The 21,301-nt window shown below is 46.5% G+C and overlaps 1 protein-coding gene across 2 annotated transcripts in view; it reads left to right on the top strand.

Moving 5' to 3' along the window:
• CSMD2 (CUB and Sushi multiple domains 2) overlaps positions 1–21,301 on the top strand; it is a 563,293-nt gene that overhangs the window by 408,713 nt on the left and 133,279 nt on the right. For both annotated transcript variants that reach the window (XM_037881906.2, XM_043532277.1), the window contains 4 exons: positions 6,382–6,584; positions 10,674–10,865; positions 13,105–13,243; positions 15,324–15,511. In XM_037881906.2, the coding sequence (XP_037737834.2) occupies positions 6,382–6,584; positions 10,674–10,865; positions 13,105–13,243; positions 15,324–15,511 (722 nt within the window). The remainder of the gene's footprint in view (positions 1–6,381; positions 6,585–10,673; positions 10,866–13,104; positions 13,244–15,323; positions 15,512–21,301) is intronic.

Here is a 21,301-nt window from a genome sequence, read left to right on the forward strand (position 1 = left end):
AGTTGGGATTATGTTTTCCAGTGTGCATTACTTTGCATTTATCAACATTGAATTTCTTCTGCCATTTTGTTGCCCAGTCACCCAGTTTTGAGAGATCCTTTTGCAGATTGCTTTGGACCTAATTATCTTGAGTAATTTTGTATCACCTGCAAAATGTTTTCACCTCACTGGTTACCACTTTTTCCAGATCATTTATGAATATGTTGAATAGGACTGATCCCAGTACAGACCCCTATTTACCTCTCTCCATTCTGAAAACTGACTATTTATTCCTACCTTTTGTTTCCTATCTTTTAACCAATTACCAATCCATGAGGGAACCTTCCCTCTTATCCCATGGCAGCTTACTTTGCTTAGGAGCCTTTGGTGAGGGACCTTGTCAAAGGCTTTCTGAAAACCTAAATACACTATATCCACTGGATCCCCCTTGTCCACCTGCTTGTTGACTCCCTCCAAGAATTCTAGTTGATTGGTGAGGCATGATTTCCATTTATAAAAACAAAGTTGTCTGTTCCCAAACAAATTATGTTGATCTATTTGTCTGACGATTTTGTTTGTTAGTATAGTTTCAACCAGCTTGCCAGGTCAGGCTTACCAGCCTGTAATTGGCGGGGTCACCTCTGGAGCCCTTTTTAAAAATTGGCATGACATTAGCTATCCTCCAGTCATTTGGTACAGAAGCTAATTTAAATGATAGCTTACAGACGACAGTAGTGCTGCAATTTCACATTTGAGTTCCTTCAGAATTCTTGGATGAATACCGTCTGGTCCTGGTGACTTATTACTGTTTAGTTTATCAATTTGTTCCAAAACCTCCTCTAATGACACCTCAATCTGGGATTGTTCCTCAGGTTTGTCATCTGAAAAGAATGGCTCAGGTTTGGGAATCTCCCTCACATCCTCAACCATGAAGACAGATGCAAAATATTCGTTTAGTTTCTCCGCAATGGCCTTATCGTCCTTGAGTGCTCCTTTAGCATCTCAATCCTCTAGTGGCCCCACGGGTTGTTTAGCAGGCTTCCTGCTTCTGATGTACTTAAAAAAAATAGCTATTATTTTTCGAGTCTTTGGCGAGCTGTTCTTCCAGTTCTTTTGGGGCCTTCCTAATTATATTTTTATACTTCATTTGCCAGAGTTTATGCTCCTTTCAATTTTTTTCATTAGGATTTAACTTCCACTTTTTAAAGGATGCCTTTTTGCCTCTCAGTGCTTCTTTTACTCTGTTGTTTAGCCATTATGGCTCTCTTTTGGTTCTCTTACTATGTTTTTTAATTTGGGGTATACATTTAAGTTGAGCCTCTGTTATGGTGTCTTTAAAGTTTCTATGCGGCTTATAGGGATTTTACTTTGGGCGCTGTACCTTTTAATTTCTGTTTAACTAAGCTCCTCATTTTTGTGTAGTTCCCCTTTCTGAAATTAAATGCTACAGTGTTGGGCTGCTGTGGTGTCTTCCCCGCCACATGGATGTTAAATGTAATTATATTATGGTCACTATTACCAAGCGGTCCAGGTATATTCACCTCTTGGACCTGATCCTGTGCCCACTTAGGACTAAATCAAGAATTGCCTCTCCTTTTGTGGGTTCCAGGACTAGTTGCTCCAAGAAGCAGTCATTTAAGGTGTCAAGAAACTTTATCTCTGCATCCCGTCCTGAGGTGACATGGACCCAGTCAATATGGGGATAGTTGAAATCCCCCATTATTGCTGAGTTTTTTATTTAAATAGCCTCTCTAATCTCCCTGAGCATTTCACAGTCACTATCACCATCCTGGTCAGGTGGTCTGTAATATATCCCTAGTGCTATAGTCTTATTATTCAAGCATGGAATTACAATCCATAGAGATTCTGATACAGTTTGGTTCATTTAAGATTTTTACTTCATTTGATTCTACGCTTTCTTTCACATTTTGTGCCGCTCCCCCACCAGCACAACCTGTTCTGTCCTTCCGATATATTTTGTCCCCTGGTGTTACTGTGTCCCATTGATTATCCTCATTCCACCAAGTTTCTGTGATGCCTATTATATCAATATCCTCATTTAATGCGAGGCACTCTAGTTCACCCATCTTATAATTTAGACTTCTAACATTGGTGTAAAAGCACTTTAAAAACTTGTCACTTTTTAGCTGCCTGCCATTACATGATGTAATTGAATGGGACATTTTTTCATTTGATGGTTTCTCATCAGATCCTACCTGTATTTTATCATCTTCCATCCTCTCCTCCTTATTAGGACAAAGGGAATCTCCATTTATAGATGCCTGTCGGCTTTCCATTTTAAATGAAGGAATGAAAGGGGCTGAACCCTGATGTATTGTCACTTTGTGCTGACAGCTCCCCTGGTTAACAATAATAATGACAGTATCTTACACTTAGATAGCCCTTCTTATCCTGGAAGGTCCAAAGTTCTTTGCAAACTGTGTGTGCAGCCGTCATTTCACATCTGTTTGAAGCAGAAGGCAAATGGCCATTGAAAAGTGTGCTGCTATCTGACACAAGTGTTTGGGACAGGAAGTGAAGCGGGATCCCATATCTAATTGTAGCAACATGGGAAAGCGTTGGATAAGTAGAATGGAATTTGATCAGGGAATCAGGGTCACGAGTTAACCCTTCTGCAAAGTTCCAGAGGAACTTTAAGAGGACAAGTGGACAGAACCTCTGTCTCCCATGGAAAGACACACCACTTCTGCCACCACACTGGACCATTAGTTCAGTCCTGACTCTGAAGTGGAGAGCCATCTGCTGACTCACCGACCCCACTTCTTCCCAGGGTCTCTGCTCCGAGTGCTGGCCAGGCATGACCCTGCTCACCTTACAAGGACAGGCGAGATAACAGCCCACAGTGGCAGTGGTGCGGGCAGTAGCATACTGGGAAACCTTTGATACAAGACAGGTGAAGCAATAAAATATATGGCGCAGAGTAATGTGATCTGCATTCAGAGTATTACAATAAATACAAAACTGAGAACATTGTGTAATTTCACTGGCTGTTGTTTCTCCTCTTTCCTCTCCATTCCTTTCTAACTGTATATTTTGGAGAGCTGGTCATAATTTCTTACTATACAGATATTCTCTTGGAACTTATTCTATCAGCTGATTGCATTTAGCTTTGTAATAACTAAAGTTTTATAAACAATGGTGTCCAAAGCAAACTTCAGTACAGGGTACATCTAGGACAGAAATCCACCTCATCTGCTATGGCACCTTTTGCCTGAGCGTCCCAGAACTCGGTCTCAAAGGAGCATCGTAACACCTCTGCGAGGAGGTATTCTTGTCTCCATTTTGCAGATGGGGAAACTGAGTCATGGGAGTTATGGGCCTGATATAAAGCCCACAAAAGTCAGTGGAAAGACTGCCATTTACTTCACTGCAGAACCTAAGGCACTTGTCGCAGGTCACACAGCAGAGCCAGGAACACAACCCAGATTCCCTGATTCTATGAGCTGGTGCCCTTAACCATAAGACCATCGTTCCTCACCCTCCTAGTTGTCTGCTCGCCCTCCAAGGAAGTCAAGGTGAGGGGGGGCACTGCACACCTTCCAATCCTCTCTCCCTGGGGTGTTCCCTGGCATGCAAAGGGGCCACTCCTAGTCCTCCTCACCTGGGAGTTGAAGCCTTCAAAGTTGGTTTAGATGGGAGGGAATTTGAATGAGGAGAAATTGGGGGTCACCTCTCAGAGCACTACATGGGGAGCAGAATTATAGGCTGAGAAGTTATAAGAGGAAGCCAGTAAAATGGTGGTTGTTGGCATTAATATAAGGTAAGCTAGGCATGCTGCCTAATAAATAAGCAGAAGAGCCCAGGAGCTGAATTCCTCTGTGTTTTAATCAATATTTCATTGTTTTTCCTGTACAAAATTATTACATTAAAACAAACATAACAAGCATATTAAATAAAAGCCTAAAATGCAGAACCCTCCCGAGTAGTCAATTAATAATATCAAATCACTGACTAACATATATAATGCATTACTAGAGTAGTAACCATTATCTTGCATAGGGAACTAAAATATTAAAGCGGCAGCCAGGTGCCACTACCTCAGGAGAAATGAATAAAGCAAAACAAACAGAGGAAGTGAAGCCCTTGAAAATCAATTGATTGAAAATCTCTCAAAACCTTTAAGTGCTGCTATTGTTCCTTCTCCAAGCTGGTGGATAGAGGGGGTGCTGGAGGACCGGTATTCCCACTCAGCGTTAAGAAATGGATTGCTGTAACTATTTTAGTGGGCAGAACAATTATTCTGAGAACATGGACATCTGCAATTCCTCCCTCACACACAGACCGGCTGAGTGAGCTCTCGACTACTGCATTACACTACTGGGGAAAATGACTTTGCCTAAGAGAAACGCTTGGAAAAAATGTGAGGACATTTGGTCACGCAAGAAACGATTGCCTCCATTTGCAGCTTGGTGTGTATTAGTCCCTGATGCTCACAGGCTGTGTTCTGACTTATTTTTTTTGTATTTAATCACTTTAATAACTGATGCCCTGCATGATCTCTATAGATTCAGGGGTTTTCGGTTTTCCTCTCCAGGTTTTATAAATAGTGACATTGAATTGTGTTGTTTATAGGCCGTTTCCCTCTTGTGCATATATTTAGAGGGGGTTAGGTTTTGTTACGTGTTTGGTATTTGATATAAAAACAATAAAAATAGAGTTAAAGAAAAGGGGAGGAAAAATCAATTGCGCCTCAGGGACCTCGCCCATGTCCATTGCACATACCTGCCCTGACCACATGTGGGGCAATTCCTAAAGTTTTAGTGTTTCACTTGAGTGTGGCAAAGGATTCAAAGATGGAAGTAGCACAACGAAAGGAGAGAAGGAATGAAAGCAGGAAGAGAGGAAGATTAGGGAGAGGTTCATACGTTTGCTTCCCCATGGTTTCCCATTTCCACAATCACCTGTTACTTGGATCAGACCCGTGCTGAAGCCTAATGGGAGCTTCCCAGCTTGCCCATTTCCTTCTGTGCCCTGCTACCCAGTCCAGCCCTGAGCTGCACCATTACAAGAGTTCCCTGGCTTTCGTCTCTCCACTCTGCACTCCACTCACACCTGTGTTGCTCTGCTCAGACCCACCTTGCAGCATCACGCTTCCTGTCCCCTGACTCAATCCAGGGCTTTGCTACCCAACTCAGCCTTGCCCTGCACCTTTACAAGAATTCCCTTCATTTCCTGTTTTCCGCAGTGCTCCCAGCTCAGCCCTGCCCTACAATGTTCCAGAAGATCCTTTCCCATCTCCCCTGTTTTACCCTGCTCCCCATTTCAGATCTGCATTCCAGCATTCTGGATCCACCGCCCCCGGCCTTTATCAAGAGATGCAGGCCCGTGACAAAAAGCTCTTCCACTGGGAAGCAAAAGGACAGCCAAGTTTGACTCACACAACATAGGGATGATATGTGAATTAGATGCATGCACGTCAATTATCTTAAAGGGTCCCAGCACGTTTCCTCTGGGTTTAGAACAGCTTCCCCGTTTTACTCTGTTTGTCTTTATCTTTAATAAAAAGAGCTCAAGAAAACACTATTGGATGCACCTTGGCTGCCCCTTTACTGCTCCTCCACAATTTCCTTACACTTTTCTGTGTCAGCTTAACTTTAGTCTGTCTTAGGGTTTTACCCTCCCACCTGTCACCATAGTATCTGAGCACCTTGCACGTATAATCAATGGCAGTAGTGAAGTCCCTAGTGGAGACGTTCCCACTGACTTCAGTGGGGTTTGAATCAGGCCCTTCCTCTCTCTGGAGAAGAGTTTTAGGATTGTTTAGAGATTTTGGATGCCCAGCTAGACATACCAAGAAGGGGCCTGATTTTCATAAAGCGCTGAGCACCTTCTCCCATGGAGTCACTTTTCATCTGTAGCTCTCAAAGTGTTTCACAAGGAGGTTATCTCTGTTTTACAGATGGAGAAGCTCAGAAATAGAGAGGGGAAGAGACTTGCCCTAGGTCAACCATCAGGCCAGGGGCAGAGCCTGTAACAGAGCTCAGGTCACCCGAGTTCCCATTGGCTTCCCTGTCCATTCGGACGTGCTGTCTCTTACTGGCATCAAGCCCATTTTTAGCTGCATCCACAAAGGACACAGATTGTGCTGTAGTCAGGCTGGATCACCCTGGAATGGCCATACCAGTACTTTTGCCCTCATGTAGGGTGCCATTTTGTTCTCAAATGGTGTCCTCCACTCAGCGTGGGGTGTGTGAGGACACACAGAATGGAGGACTCCATTGGGTAGAGCAAAATGGCGTCCTCTACTTAGCTTGCATGTGAGGTAACATTGATGGGGGGGTTCTAGTAGTTGCCCATTCTGGACTACGCTGCTGGATGCCTACCCCCGTATTTAGTTTGCAAAGGATTCTCATGAGCGTTTGTTCCTTTTCCCCCACGCAGTCTCCATTTCATGGTTTTCCACACGGAGGAATTCCACGACGTTCTGAGGATATGGGATGGGCCGGTGGAGAACGGGATTGTCTTAAAGGAGATAAGCGGCTCCAGCTTGCCCAGCGACGTCCACAGCACCTTTAACTCCATCGTCCTTCAGTTCAACACCGACTTCTTCACCAGCAAGCAGGGCTTCGCGATTCAGTTTTCAGGTAGGCACCACGAAGACTCTGTTTCCTCAGGGTTGTACGGGCTGGTGATGAACAGACACGCACGCCACTTAGCGTTCATTGGGCTGGCCACTCCATTAAGTGTCGCTGCTGTGTGATTACCGTAATGTAATGTAACTAGGAAGAGCGCTGCATTCCATTGCGCCGTATCCAGATTCACCGTGGTGAGCTTGTAAATGGCACAGCTGATCATGGGAAATACGTTAGGAGGAATTGTGGGTATTTGTCCCCACATTCCCACAGTTCCTTGTGAGGTATCCCACGGTGCCACAATGCACAGTGAAAATTTCCCACAAGGTGATGCACCTGCAGGCCGCATGGAGGGCACTGGGATGCTTACCCACAGTGCACCATGCTTTTGCCAGTGCTACCTGAGGCTGCGTGGACACAACGCCTGGCACAAGGAGCCAAGTGTGAGTGCACTCCACTGGAAATCGTTCGGTTGATGGAACTTTACCAGTGCAACTTCAGTGTGTAGACAAGGCCTGAGAAGTTGTGTCCAGTCTGGTGGCCCTATTTGTAGTGTTACGTGCAGTGAGGGGTGGAGACTAGCACGAGACCTATGCATTGTATTTTGAAAACATAACTGGTGCAAGGTATGTCACACCAGTGCAAACCCATTTTGCACCAGTTTAGTGTGTCTGCACTGAGGGGATTTGCACTGTGATGTAATTAAACCAGTGCAAATTTCCCTAGGCTAGACAAGCCCAAAGGGGATTTTGCTTTGCTCAGAAAATATTAATGGACTGATTTTGAGAGGCACTATGCCCCCAAACAATGGGAGCCGCATGCTTACCGCATGTCTGAAAATCAAGCCATAAACACGGTGTCTCGTGCGCACCTTACGTGCTGCACCAAATCTGCAGATGGGAAGCCAGGCCAAGTTTTGAAAATGACTAATGATTTTCGCTTCCTCCATTTTTTTGGTGTCCAATCTGAGACACCTTAGAGGGTCCTGATTTTCTGAGTGTGGGTGCTCAGCAGTTTCTGAGAATCAGGCCCCTTTATGATGACCTAGGTTGCCCCCCCCCCCAAATTGAAGCAACCCAAATCAGTAGTCAGCCTTGAAAATCTTGGCCTTACTCTGTTTATAGCCCAGAGCTGTTGTTTTGTACAGCGTCACTGTATATAACGTACATGGCCTGACCCTGTGTTCACTGAACAGGCCCTGAGCCTGCAAACCCTGATGCACGTTGATTTCAATAGGGCTGCTCAGGGAGTAACATTAAGCCTGCACAGACCTGTCAAAGAGTGAGGGCCATAGTCTGTAGCTGTGGCAGCAAGGCAGGGAGGCATCAGTGTTACTGCAGGAGCCAGGCAGCAGTGGTCCTGGATAGCTGAGTGGTGGCTTCCTCGGTAGCTAGGCAGCAGCTCTTGTCTCTGCTTCCAAGTTGTTTTGCTAGCTGAGGGTACGATTCTGCTCTTGGTGCCCGAGTGTGGGCTGGATAGGGGCGTGCATTGCAGGGGGAGCCCTGCAGGCGAATCCTACCTGAGTCAGAACTCCTCCTGGGAAGCACAGGGCAGAGAGGTGGCCCAGGGCCCTTGGAGACGATGCTGCATCTTCTGTTCTATGCCTGGCTTGCTGCATAGGCTGGAGTGGAGCAGGCCGATTTTCCTGGCTCACCCTAACTGCTATGGGGTGCTGGAAGAGAGCAGGGACTACGCTCCCCAGCAGTATTTTGGCCAGCTTCTGCACCAGGGTAACAAAGTGAGATACAGACTCCCTCCAGCTCCTTATGCTGGAGCTTGCCATAACCTGGCTCTGTGCAATTAGCAGAAAATAAGCTCCAGGCAGCTGTCTGATGTAGTGCTGCAACCTTATTTACTACTTCTTCTAACAGCCTTTGTTCATAGGGCGTGATCATGTAGCCAGAGACCTGAGCTCAAACATACAGGCTGCGATCTGGTATAATTTAAATATATATTTATATAACCTCCCCTTCCCCGTCCCCAACTCCAACACTAAAATGCATGAGGCTAAATAGTTTTATTGCCATGGGGACATGACGGTGCAGATCCTCAGCTGATGTAAATCAGCAAGGACGTCAATGGAGCTATGTTGATTTACAAGGACTGAGGACCTGGCCCATTGTATTTTTTTTCTGTTGCCTCGTAAGGACAGCTGCAAGCATGCTAGGTGAGCACGTCCAGTTCTAAAAGTTCAGGCTTGATGCTTCCCAGGGCTGGAGGCTAAATTCCGCTTCCACGCAGTGACAGTGAAAGCTGCGAGCATATCAGCTTATTTTACAGCATATGTTTGACGCAAGGTTGTATAAAAATGCCGTGTAAGATTAGTGGATGCCTGGGTGTATTAAATAAACATGTATGTGCAATGCCTGATTATACATCAGACTTGCACTCTGTGTTGCACACTTGAACTTACCGTTCCCCGGAGCCTTTCGCAGCTGGAGGAACAGATGCTCACTGCAAAATAAAAGAGTGTGATTGTGTGTGTGTGAGAGAGAAAGAACTTTAAGGGGAAACAGAGAAAAGAAAGAGGGAGAAAACTCATTGCTTGGCACAGTGTATTTAAAGAGGATAGTACAGTCATCACTCATCATCTGCATTATGCATCTTGGTTCTTCTCCCCTCCCATCACCCAGTTACTGCAGTTGAGTCAACAACACAAGATGAAGGATGATCTTGGGGTTCAGACACTGGTCTGGGACTTGGGAGGTGGAGGTTTATTTTGTGGCTTTGCCACTGATTTCTTCTGTGACCTTCAGGAAGTCATTTAGTCGTTCTGTGCCTCCGTTTCCCCATCTGTAAAACCAGGGCAGCGCTGCTTTCTTCCCACTTACAGATAGTGTTGGGATAAATGTATTAGTGTGCATGGAGAACAAGGAAAATATGGCAGTGGGTACCATATTGGATCCTAGCAGAACAGATGTTCACCTCCCGCTCTGTTTTATGGAATCTGCACTTACGCTGAATGCAGCAAGAAAATTAACATTTGCAGCTAGCAGAGTTCCCTGCCGCAGGCGTATCATTAGGTCAAATAACAAGGCTGCCTTATTATAAAAGTCTGGAAAATTTTCTGTCCAATATTTGCAGCGATGTAGGTTAAGAGTTCACAGATGTCAGTGCTTGAGAGATGAACAGATTGCCACAAGGATAAAGCAAGGAGGGTTTAAAGTCACAGTATAAACTGTGTACGCTAGATCTAGCCAAAAATGATGGGAGAGGGACACGGTAGAAATAAATCCCAATTTTTCCCCAAAAAATTCAAAATTCCAAAATTGTGAAATTTGCAAAATGTTAATTAGCTGTAGAATTTCCTGAAAGACTGGGAAATAATTTCCTAAATAGTAGAGCTGCTTGGAAAATTGTCATTATTTTTTGCAGAAATTTTTTAAAAAGTTTGTTTTATCAAAATTCTCCACGAAAATTGTTCCTACTCCTCTGGCCACCTCCCCCGCCACCTTAACCTTTTTCCAGGGACAAAATTGAAAAGGGAGGAAGAGACTGGGGAGGGGGAGAGATTGGAATTTTCCATTTTTTGGATTTAAAAAAAATCAAACAAAAGAAAAATTTCCAGTGAAGATTTTTTTTTAACTTCAGAACAAAACACCATTGTTTGTTGAAAAATGTTTTGGAAGGAAAAATCTCGATTGGTGGCACTGCCATATTGCCTTCACAAATCAGGCCCTTCTAAAATCATGAAATATTTTTTTAAAGATGCATTTGGGGGCCATCTTTCTCTTCTGGTTTGTGAGCCTTTAGATCACACGCACATTGCATTTTCCAGCTTTTCTCTGCATCCACAAGGTCTAGAAGCTTCCTATGCTTTTTTAATCAAAGAAAGCCAAGAATGTCATGTGATCATATGACTCCAGGAGCTGGGGCTTTAAGAAGAATACCAGATAGTTTGAGACAAGCATGAAAGTTGTCAACGCTGCTCTTGAAGAATTTCCCCCACACCCCCAAAAAAAATTTTAGTGGAAAAACTTCAACCAAAGCTTCATTTTCTTAGGCATCATATAGAATGTGCCACATATAGAAGGGTAAGCGAGGCATGGGGAGGTATGGAAACCTGTATTTATAGATTTGTTTGTTTTTTGATACTCCCAGTTTCCACTGCCACCTCCTGCAACGACCCAGGGATTCCCCAGAATGGGAGCCGGAGCGCAGACAGCAAAGAAGCAGGTGACTCCATCGTCTTCCAGTGCGATCCAGGATACACCCTGCAAGGGGAGGCCAAAATCAGCTGCGTGCAGATTGAGAACAGGTTTTTCTGGCAACCCGACCCTCCCTCCTGCATAGGTATGATCCATGCAACATTTCTCTGATTGTACAGCGAGGGGTCTAGATTCCCCTTGCTAGAGTGTGTTGGAACATTTTGCATATTGAAAGGGGTAGAAATCCCAACTGGTTTGGTGGATAAGTACAACAGGGTGCATAGGTTTCACACAGCCAGTGGCAAGGAAGGGGTTAGAATCCGTATCAGAACATGAGGACATCATAAGGGGTCTGTCCTGCCATGTGGGTGAGGAGGTAAAAGTGGGGAAACCTATCACCTAGCTACACTGTGCAATCGGTTTTGCCAAAGGGGTCTGGCATGCAGTCTGGCATTCAGAGCCCAGCGTGCTCATGATCCCTGAGCACAGAGAGGAAGGAGAGTGAGATCTTAGCTAAGAGGCAGGGGATTGTCTGGGCAAGCCAATTATTTTTGGTTGCGGAAGGACCTTGGTTGGGTGACTTTTGTGCAAGGAGGTAACTTATTCTGAATCACAAGAGAAAACTATCTGACATTGTCCATGGGTTCATAAAGTCATAAAAGAAGCTCATGTTTTTTTCAATACGGCCAGGACATATAACAATTGTCATGCTACGCACATAAAAGCAATAAATGTTAAATTAGCTGGCTAATTAAATGTTAGCCAGATATTAGTCATCCTGTAACCTTTATTCATGTTTATGCAATGTTACCCCAAGCAACTTAAATTAATTAACTCCATTTCTTAAAACAGATTTAAAGCCAGCTGGGAAACTTTTATAACATGCCCAGAATTTGTTTGCTGCAGGACATCTTGATTTTTGAAAGACTCTGTTAATAATCTCACATGGCATCATTTCTCTCTGATGCTGACAGACCTTCTAGTTGTCGTGGAGCTGTAACTAAAATCACAGTGTTGTGTATCTAGGTATCTAGCTAGTCCCCATTGGGTTCTCATTCACATTGAAAGCTGAGATCTTAGCTCTTCTTTCCAGGGAGTGGAACTGAGGTTAGATGATCCGGGCTAAGGGAATTCTCACAGGGAATTCTCTTCAGTGAAGGTCAAGAAAGAGCCATAATGGTGGGTTGCTTTTGGAAAGAGCCCTGTTGATCCTTTTTTAGAAAATCTCCCAATAAGCTGGGGGGGGGCGGGCGGGGAAGAGCAGCAGCAAGGTTCTCTTTCAGTGACAAAGGGCTTTTGGAATTTTGGGTGGTAAGATGCTGTAAACGATTCTACAATATCCTTACACTATGTTGCCTAATTCAAGCTGGTTGAAAAGTGTTTGGAGTTTTTTTTCCCCCAATGGAACATTTCCAGGTTTTGGTGAAAAATCAAATACTTTGATTCTGAAATACCTTTGCGGTGCTTCCGGGGAACCATGGGTCAGGTGTCTCATGCTTCCATTCTTCTCTCTAAACTGGGCTCCCTGGTTGGACGACATCTCTCATGACGCATCATGGTCTCCCCTTTTGGGCAGAGGAGGCGGAGCGTCTTGGGAGATGGAGTCCAGCTCGTAGAGGAGAACGGGAGTAGGTAACAACTAAACTACAGCTCCCTTGAGATGCTGCAGCAGCATCTCGTATCTATATAAATGTGTGTTTTGGGGTGTTCAGCTTTTTGACAAATATATCAAAAATCTCCCCTGGAAAGCCGACACTTTCTGAGAAAAATGTTGTTTTCGTGAAAACCCAATTTTCTGTCTTAAAACACGCTAAATTGGAATTTTTTTCAACCTAATGCTTAGCCTCCCTGGCAATGCAAACTAATTGTTAGTCCCTGACATCACGTGTTTTCATTTCTTGAGCAGGAGCCTTGATTTTGACTGGGAGCTGCCTAGATACGTGGAACAGGAAGGCTCAAGACATCTTTTCTCTCTGACGATCCATTTGTATCTCTTATGAAAATTGTAATCGGCTTGGACTGTCTCTTGCTATGTGTATGTCCAGTGCCCAGTATAACAGGGCCCCAGTCTCGGTTAGGGCCCCTCAGGGCTACTGTATCACAAATAGTATCTTATCTCTCTGGCAGTCTAGCTGTCTGTCTTTCCATCTTTCTCTCTCCATATGGCTGTCTGTTGCCATCTACCCATCCATATTTCCATCCATCTCTTCATCTCTCTACCCAAGTCTCCATCCATCCATTTCTAAATCTACCCTCCCCATGACTTCCAGGTGCACCTAGTCCACAGCTCAACCCAGAAGTCTAATTCCCACCACTGTCTGTTGTTTTCCCCATGTGGCAGACCATGTATCACTATTCCCCCACCCCTCACTTTCTTGTTTCAGCTCCCTGTGGAGGGATCCTGACAGGGCCGGCCGGGGTCATCTTGTCACCGCAGTACCCGGAGCCCTATCCCCCGGGGAAGGAGTGCGACTGGAAGTTAACGGTCTCTCCCGATTATGTCATTGCCCTGGTATTTAATATGTAAGTACCCATGAGCAGCTCAGCTGTTCCCTTTCACTTCTGCCGGGACCTGTGGGGAGAGGGGAGGAGCTCAGAGGTGGGGCAAGGCCTGAGGTAATGGGCTTGTCATTTGCATCAACTGCTCTCTAAAGGGGCTGTCCTAGGGCTCCATAGATCAGTTTCCTAGAGAGCCCCTAACCAGACATGCCAAACCTGCGAAAAAAACACAGAAATTGGGCTTGTTTTTGGCTTAATTGGCTTGTCAGTTGCTTGTTGGCTAGTTTTTGGCTTGTTGCTTGTTTGGCTTGTAGTGTGTTGCTTGTTGTAGCTTGTTGCTTCTGTTTTTTTATGGGCTCCCGGCAAGCAGCGGCAAGGGGAGGCAAGCAGGGGCAAGGGGCAAGCAGGGACACAGGGGGGGAGAAAGTCGGGGTGCACAGCAGGCCCACCACCACAGTCCCAGACTGCACACCGGGGGGATCTAGTCACATAGAGTATTGGGGTTCTTAGGGATTGGCTTGTTTTGGCCTTGTTTTGAAATGGGATTAGCTTGATTTTTGGCTTATTGTGAAAGTCGGGGTGCTTATTTACTGCGTGAAAGTTGGCAACTGTGCCCCTAACCCGTGTCCAAAAAAAGGGCTCTCCAAAGCAAAGAAAACCACTTATATCTGCCAGCCCCTTCTCTCTCCAGTCTCACCGAGGATGGTGTCTGGTTCCTATAGTGTTGGCTGATTTACTCTCATATTTAGCCTCAATCCGCCCCTGTTGGGAAGAGGCTATGTGTATTCCGACCACAGTCCTGCTTTATTTGTGCATGTATTTAAAGAGCGTAAACCCTGGAGCTATTGCAGAGCGAGTGTCTGCCATGCCCCCTGTGAGCCCCCTGGCCCTTCCAGCTCCTGTTAATTCATTAGCGGGTGTTTTCAAAGGACTGGATCCAAAGTGTGGCTGGATCAACAGGTTAATCCTTTGGGCCACACTGCCTGTGACCCATAATGTAAAATCTGCACAGAAGCTTATGGACTCCTCTGCCCTCCAGTGCATGGAGAACTCAGCGAGAGCTCCCTCTTCCTGCTCACACCCACGCCTGTGTCAGCAGAGGAGGTCGAGCAGCCGGCCCCAAAGGCCAGGAAACAGGAGCTTGGTCAGAGTCACAGGAGACACTCAGGCTCCACTGGAAATGCCCTGACCCTGTCTCCCAAGAGCCCAAATCAGGGGACAATCAGCCAGGGTATCTCAACCGATCTCCACTGTGTAGATGCCACCTAAGGAGAGGGGCCTGTTGAGCCATACTGCCCTGTATCGCCTGAGGAGACTGACCACTGTAATTCCTGGACAGCATCTAGTGAAAGACAGAATCAGACTCAGGCTACACCTGGCACAAAGCTTAGGCTGGATCTGGAGCAAGACTGGAGTTAAAGCATTGCGGTGCTCAGCCCTCTGCTCTGCCTACAGTAACCCTGAGGTGAAAGGGGCTTGAAAGGGGCATCTTCCCAGGCCTGGGTGGCAGACTCAGGAGCAAGGCCTTGTCATTCCAAGCAACAGCTGCTTGTGTTGCTGGAATCTTTGTCTAATGCTTATGCCCTCTCCACCTTTAAACCTTCCCCACTACATCAAGGGAAAGAGCCGTCCTCTTGTGCTCCTCACCTTTAATTTGCACTTTTCGGTAACCGTGGTAATGGGCATCTCGAGAGACTCTCTGCATGGAAGAGCAGAGAATGGCGGCATTAGTAGATGTTGGTTTGTGCAGGATTTTTTTTCCCCACCCGCCACCAGAGCAGCCTTGTGGTTAAGGCTGGACAGAGGCTCTGGAGAGCTAGATTCAATTCCTACCACTGCTATGGGCTCTCTGGGAGACTTCAGGCATGTCGGTTAGTCTCTCGGGACCTCAGTTCCTAATCTGTAAAATGGGGATAACAATCCTCCATTTCCTCCACCTGTCTGTCTTGCCCACTTAAATTGGAATTTTTGGTGGTGAGGCTGTTTCCTTACTTTGTGTCTATACAGCACCTAGCACATTGGGGCCCGATGTTCTGTTAGGCCTCCCAGCGCTCCCACAATACACGTAATAGTTCAAGCTGTGCTTGTTTTGTTTCTTTCCCAGCTTTAATTTGGAGCCCGGGTACGATTTCCTCCACATCTACGACGGCCCCAGCTCACTCAGCCCCCTGATCGGGAGCTTCTACGGCTCCCAGCTGCCCGACCGGATAGAGAGCAGCAGCAACAATCTCTTCCTGGCTTTCCGAAGCGACGCTTCCGTGAGCAATGCAGGCTTCGTGATCGATTATACAGGTAACCCGCCGGCCGTAGCATGTACCGTACTGTGCCGTTCTTCAGCCCAGCTCGACCCAGTGGAGTATGGGGGGGAATGGGTTTCGATGAGCATTGTCTTATATAACACTCTAGGAACAGCTGGCTCTGCCACTGATGCTCCTGTCCTCTGATAAGTCATTTAACTTCTCTGTGCTTCAGTTTCCCTAGCACTCTGAGATTTAAATGTAAAGCTCCATGTTAGATTCCCAGGGTGAAATCCTAGCCCCATTGAAATCAGTGGCAAAACTCCTACTGACTTCTATGGGGCCAGGATTTCACTGTCAGTGCTTCCAGTTTCTCATCACCATTACACAGACCCTCGTGTTTGACATGGGAGCATGGGGGCATTTCAGGTCCCTGATTGGAGAAGAACGGGGCAAACAGTTGTGTGGACTGGTCTGAACCCAGTCCGTTTCAACAGAGCCTGTATTTTGCAAACAGAAACAACCCCCTTTGCGTGGCCTAAGCTTCGGGTTCTCTTCTGAGGTCATTTTTTATTAGTATTATTTGTGTGGCAGTAGACCCAAGAAGGCCCAGCCTCATTGCGCTTGATGCTGAACACACACCAAAGTGAAAAATAGCCCCTGCCCCCAAGATCTTATTTCCCCAGCCCTGCCCTTCGAAACATTCACAAAAAAGCTGCCAGTGAGCTGGGCTTGATGCTGCTCCCTTTGCCCCTGGTCTTTGCTCATTTACTCAGCTTAAGTTAACGCAGTGTTGTTGTTTTTCCTCCAAACATCGCATTTTACCCAGCGCTGAACAATTTGGACGTTTGCTTGCCAGGCTTTCCTTTGCTGAAATGTTGCCAGTTGAATTATTTGTCGATGCTGAATTGCATGGGCCTTACACAGACCTTGCCTGATGCACAGGCTGTGTGGCTGCAGTTCAAGGAGAAGACGCGGTTATGTCAGTGGGACATGGATAAGGCAAAGAGGGAAATGTCGTTACGTTGCAGGCAGCTGGGTATGCCTCAAGGATTCTCTTTGTTGTTTGACATCTGTTCTCTGTGATGTGATATTCCCCACAGCTGGGGCTGGCTGTGTGAGCGTCTGGTTTGTGCTCTTTTCTGCCAAGTGCAGGAGAGCCAGGCTTGCTTTCCATGCACCAGCAGGGACTTGGAAGGTTGAGATGGCAGCATAGTCAGCCTCTAGGAAGTGGAGGGAATGCTTTGTGAGACTCGGCACCCGCACTTCGCGAAGATCAAAGCTCAAAAAAGGTCTCCTCTCCCTAAACTGGAAATGTAGGGCCTGATGCTAAGTGACTCCCTCCCTGTGCTCACAGCAGGAATGCAGGAGATGGGTTTCGGGTGGTTTTGAGCCACCTTTGCACTCTTCGTACTCTGCCATGCGGGCACCTGTCCACCGTCCAGTATAAGCTAGGGCACCCTCAGGGGTGCTTTAACTTACCCTTTGCTCCCTGTGTGGCCTGGGAAGCCCAGAACTGATGTAGGTTTTGGCCACACCTCCAATCCACCGCCCCTGCACTGGGGGCTGGGAGAAGAGACCGTGTAGGGTTTGTCTATACTGCAATTGAAGACCCGTGGCACAGCCACGGCTGGCCCAGGTTAGTTGACTCGGGCTCGCGGGGCATGGGCTATAGGGCTATAAAATTGCAGTGTTGATGTTCGGGCTGGGGCTGGAGCTGGAGCCTGAGCCCCACGAACTGAGTCGGCTAACCCAGGCTCTGAGACTCTGTGCTGGAGGGTTTTTTTACTGCAGAGCAGACGTACCCGTAGAGTCCTTATTGCAGATGTACTACTGCTCTGGAGGCCCATTGTACAGGGGGGATTCTCAAGGCTAAGGTACGTGTGTCTAGCCTCACCTTCCAGCCCCTGCATGCTGCCAGAGCAGCACGTGGGTCTTTTGGGAGAGCAGAAGGAAATAGTCTGGCTTGCTTTTCACCATTCATTTTTCCCAGTGAAACTAGTAGTGCCCAGATACCCAAGCCAGGTTAGCGTTCTAGAAATGGGGCAAGCAGAACTAGACTGGGGAGTTTCACATTCTGTTCCTAGTCAGTTTCACTCTCTGGTTCTCACCCCCTCAGCTCAGAATTTTAAATAGGGCTCAGCACCCACAATTGAGAGCAGATTTTCAAGCGTTCCGCATGTGTTGGGTGCTGAGTTTTCTGGGACAATCTGCTGAGACGTCCCTCCAGGGGAGTTTCTGGGAGCTGAGCTCGGGACAATCTGACCCTTATTTAGGCCCGTTTGAAAATCTGGCCCCGAGGGTTTGAATCCTGCCCGGTGTCCAAGCACTTCAGTTAGTTCTTAAGTGGCCTCACCTGGCATTTTCAGGATGGAGCCTTAAGACAGTGGGGTGGCATTTGCATTCCCAGAGCTGCAGGGGAATGTCCGTAACAGGAAGAGATTTTCTTCTGAGAGTTTTAGTTAAGTAGATGTTAACACAAACAATGTGCAGCCGGAGGGCCAGCTCTGCTGCTGGGGTAAATCAGTGTAGCACCGTTGAGGTTAATGGAGATGTGCCAATTTCTTCCGCTGAGCATCTAGCCCAGCCCTTCCGTCTCAGTTAATGAGGATCCACCTCCTTGGCCTCTGATGCCGTACATCTACCAGTTCTCTGATCTTCCTGTAACCCACACGCCTTCTGGGTGCGGTGCACTCTCCCATCCAGTGGAACCGAGACCACTTAGAGAGATTCATATTTTTTCTCTACAGCCTTAGCTAACAGCCAGTTAGCTTTTAGCTCATGTGGTAGAGGCTCATGCGCTAAGCTCCAGAGGCCCCGGGTTCGATCCTGCCCGCCGCCGACCAGGGTTGTTGACGTTACATTCCCTCATGTTTTCTAGGGCAGACCAGATCCCAAATTGTAATGTAAAAAACCAGCAGATTCCTTGGCAGGAGGGGTGGCTGTTTGGGGTAGCTTTTAGCTATCAGAAGGAAGCAAGAAACCAGCATTATAATCCAATTTCCCTCCCCCGGCAGCTCACCTTTTAAAGGGCTATTCGCAGATTCCTTTTTAAGGCCTTGATTCAGGAAAGCATCTGGCTTTAAACCCTGGATGAATTGTACCCTCCATTATGCATGAACTGCTCCCATCGGAGTGGCACAAACATATCAGACAAAAGAACTTAGGCCCCAAAGTGTATTTATAAAGGGAACCGGTTGCCAAGCCAGGTGTCCTTTCTTATTAAAGCAGTGGCTTTACGGCCTTTAAAGTATTTTATTTGTTTCTCTAGGGAATCAAGGGTAAAACACACCTTCTGGAGGATTCAGCTCTAAAGGCGAGGGGTATAAGAACTGATTAAAGTCTTAAGCTGGTCTTTTTAGCTATTCTTTGCTTTCAAGCCAGGCTGGGAAGTGGCAAAGCCAGCACAGTTATTCAGGGAGACTTGAAATTAAAGCACACCCCAACAGACTGTTGTTCTTAGCATTGTTGGAGTGTGCAGGGTGAGGGCAGGGCTGAGGGTGGAATGAGAGAAATCATTTGGCAGGGTTTAGTAAGGGATCAAGCTTGAGAAACTGGGTGTGATTAGAGGCAGCGTGGATTTATTTGGGGGAAGGCTAGCTGCTGCTGAATAAAAAGAAATGTCTAAATGCTGTGTGGTGTTGGGACTGTCTGAGGGTATATCTACACTGCAAAATCTACACAAACAAACAAAAAACAACCCGGCAGCCAGTCTCATGCATGGGCATTAAAAAACCCGGCTGACCTCGGTCAGCTGGCTCAGGCTTATGGGGCTCAGGCTCCAGGGCTGAAAAATTGCTAGGTAGACATTCAGGCTCAGGCTGGAGCCTGAGCTCAGAGACCTTGCAAGGGTGGAAGGCCCCAGAGCTTGGAGTCCAGTCTGAGCCCAGATGTCCATGCAGCGATTTTAAGCCCTGCAGCCTAAGCCCCGTGAGCCCGAGTCAGCTGACCCCGGCCACCAACAGGGTTTTTATCCTTGTGTAGACATACTCTGAGATTCGTTGCTGTGTAGTTGGTTTTTTTTGCAGGGGGAGGGGGTCGTTTCAGTGTAGACATACCCATAGCAGCATGAGACATTAGACTAACACATGTCCAGAAGGTCATTCAGAGCTAAAGAAAGTTTTCCAAGTTTCCTTTTTAGGCCGCCTTCACAAGGACCTGGATTTTCTCTCTCTCTCGTACACACCCTCATTTACATACATACAAATGTGATTCGCTGTAGGATGTGATGAGAATTTGACTCTCAGAAGATTAACTAGTATCTTAATTGGATTCAATTTGGGGAGGCAAAATAAAAAGGCATCCAGGAAAGTACATTGAACAAACCATCTTCCTGTTCTCTCGTCACTTAAGTTCTTTGGAGCCAGACCATCTATCCATCGTGAGGTTTTGTACTGGTGCCCACCAGTGAAGCGTCTGTTCTGCTTTAGCCTTCAGGTATTCTGGGTTTTCCCTGTCAGACCTCTTCTAGTCATGCCCACAGCCAAACGGTCTGATTGAACCCGAGCAAAGAGCCACATGGGCTAATAGGTGTTGGATTGTGGGCTTAATGCATTGTTCTCGTGGTGGGGCCATTTGAGCGGTCTGGTGATCGGGATCTCATGCGGATCTGAGGAAAAATGCAGTAACATTCCAGGAAGGCTTTTCTAGTGGTTATTTCAGGCTCATCAGAAACAAGAAACTCTGTGAATCTAATGTTGTTCATTTGAGACTTCCAGCTCAGATTTATAATTCCAAGAGGTTGGCAAAGTTTGGTTAAACTTCGTAGAAGTAACTGAACTGCCATCAAAATTCTTCTTCTTCTTTGACTTTGCCGCGTCCCAATAGTCGGGGTCAGTGGTTCTTGTTCTTCATCTCCAAGTATTCCTATCAACTTCCTCTTTTAAGCTGACGCTGACTTTCTTCATGTCCTCCTCTGGTGTCTAGAACCACCTTTTTCTAGGTTTTCCTCATGGTCTTTGTCCCATGACTACCCAGTCTTGGCTCTGGCCATCACCCATCTCATCAGCTCACATGACCAAGACAACTCAGTTGATACTCCCTCAACTTTTCCATGATGGGGGCTATTTGCATCCTGACTCATGCCATGGCACTGCACAGCCTATCAGTTCTTGTCTTACCCAGCATCCACCTGAGCGTTCTCATTTCAGTGTTGTGTCATAGCTGTTCTTCTTTCTTCCTTGTTGGCCAGCATTCTGACCCATATATCGTGGCCACCCTAATCATGGTCTTATATACTTTGCTCTTTAGTTTACTTGGCATCTCGTTATCTCAGAGAGTTCCCATCAACCCTTACATTTGCACCAAATGCTCTTCATGCGACTCCTAACATCTGCATCCGCAGTCCCATCATAGCTCAACACTGAGACCAAAGTATCTGAAATGTTGCACAGACGTTAGCTCTGTACCATCTTGTTTTACTGGTTTCACCATGCCCCGTTCAACAAAGCACCATCTGTATCCTGTCTTTTGTCAGCTGATTTGTAAACCATTTTCTTCTCATGCGGCCCTCCATTGTTCTAAGTCCCTTTCCAGTTTGTATTTATCTTTGCGGTTCAATGTAATGTCTCAGCGAAAAGCATCCTCCATGGAGCCTCTCCCCTAATCCCCTGTGTCAAGGTGTCCATTAAATCACAAATAGGAATAGGCTTCAGGCTGAGCCTGGGTGTACTGTAGACCTACCCTCACAGTGAATGGATCACGGTAGCTGCAATTGCTTCTCACGACCATTGTACTACTCTCATATGTGTCCGTGGTGGTCTGCACATATGTCTCCGGCAGCTTGCGTAACCACAAGCATGGCCATATCAATTCTCTAGGAGCTCTGTCAAAATATAGGGCCCAA

This window comes from Chelonia mydas, chromosome 19 (assembly GCF_015237465.2).
Source record: "Chelonia mydas isolate rCheMyd1 chromosome 19, rCheMyd1.pri.v2, whole genome shotgun sequence".
NCBI classification, from domain to species: Eukaryota; Metazoa; Chordata; order Testudines; family Cheloniidae; genus Chelonia; species Chelonia mydas.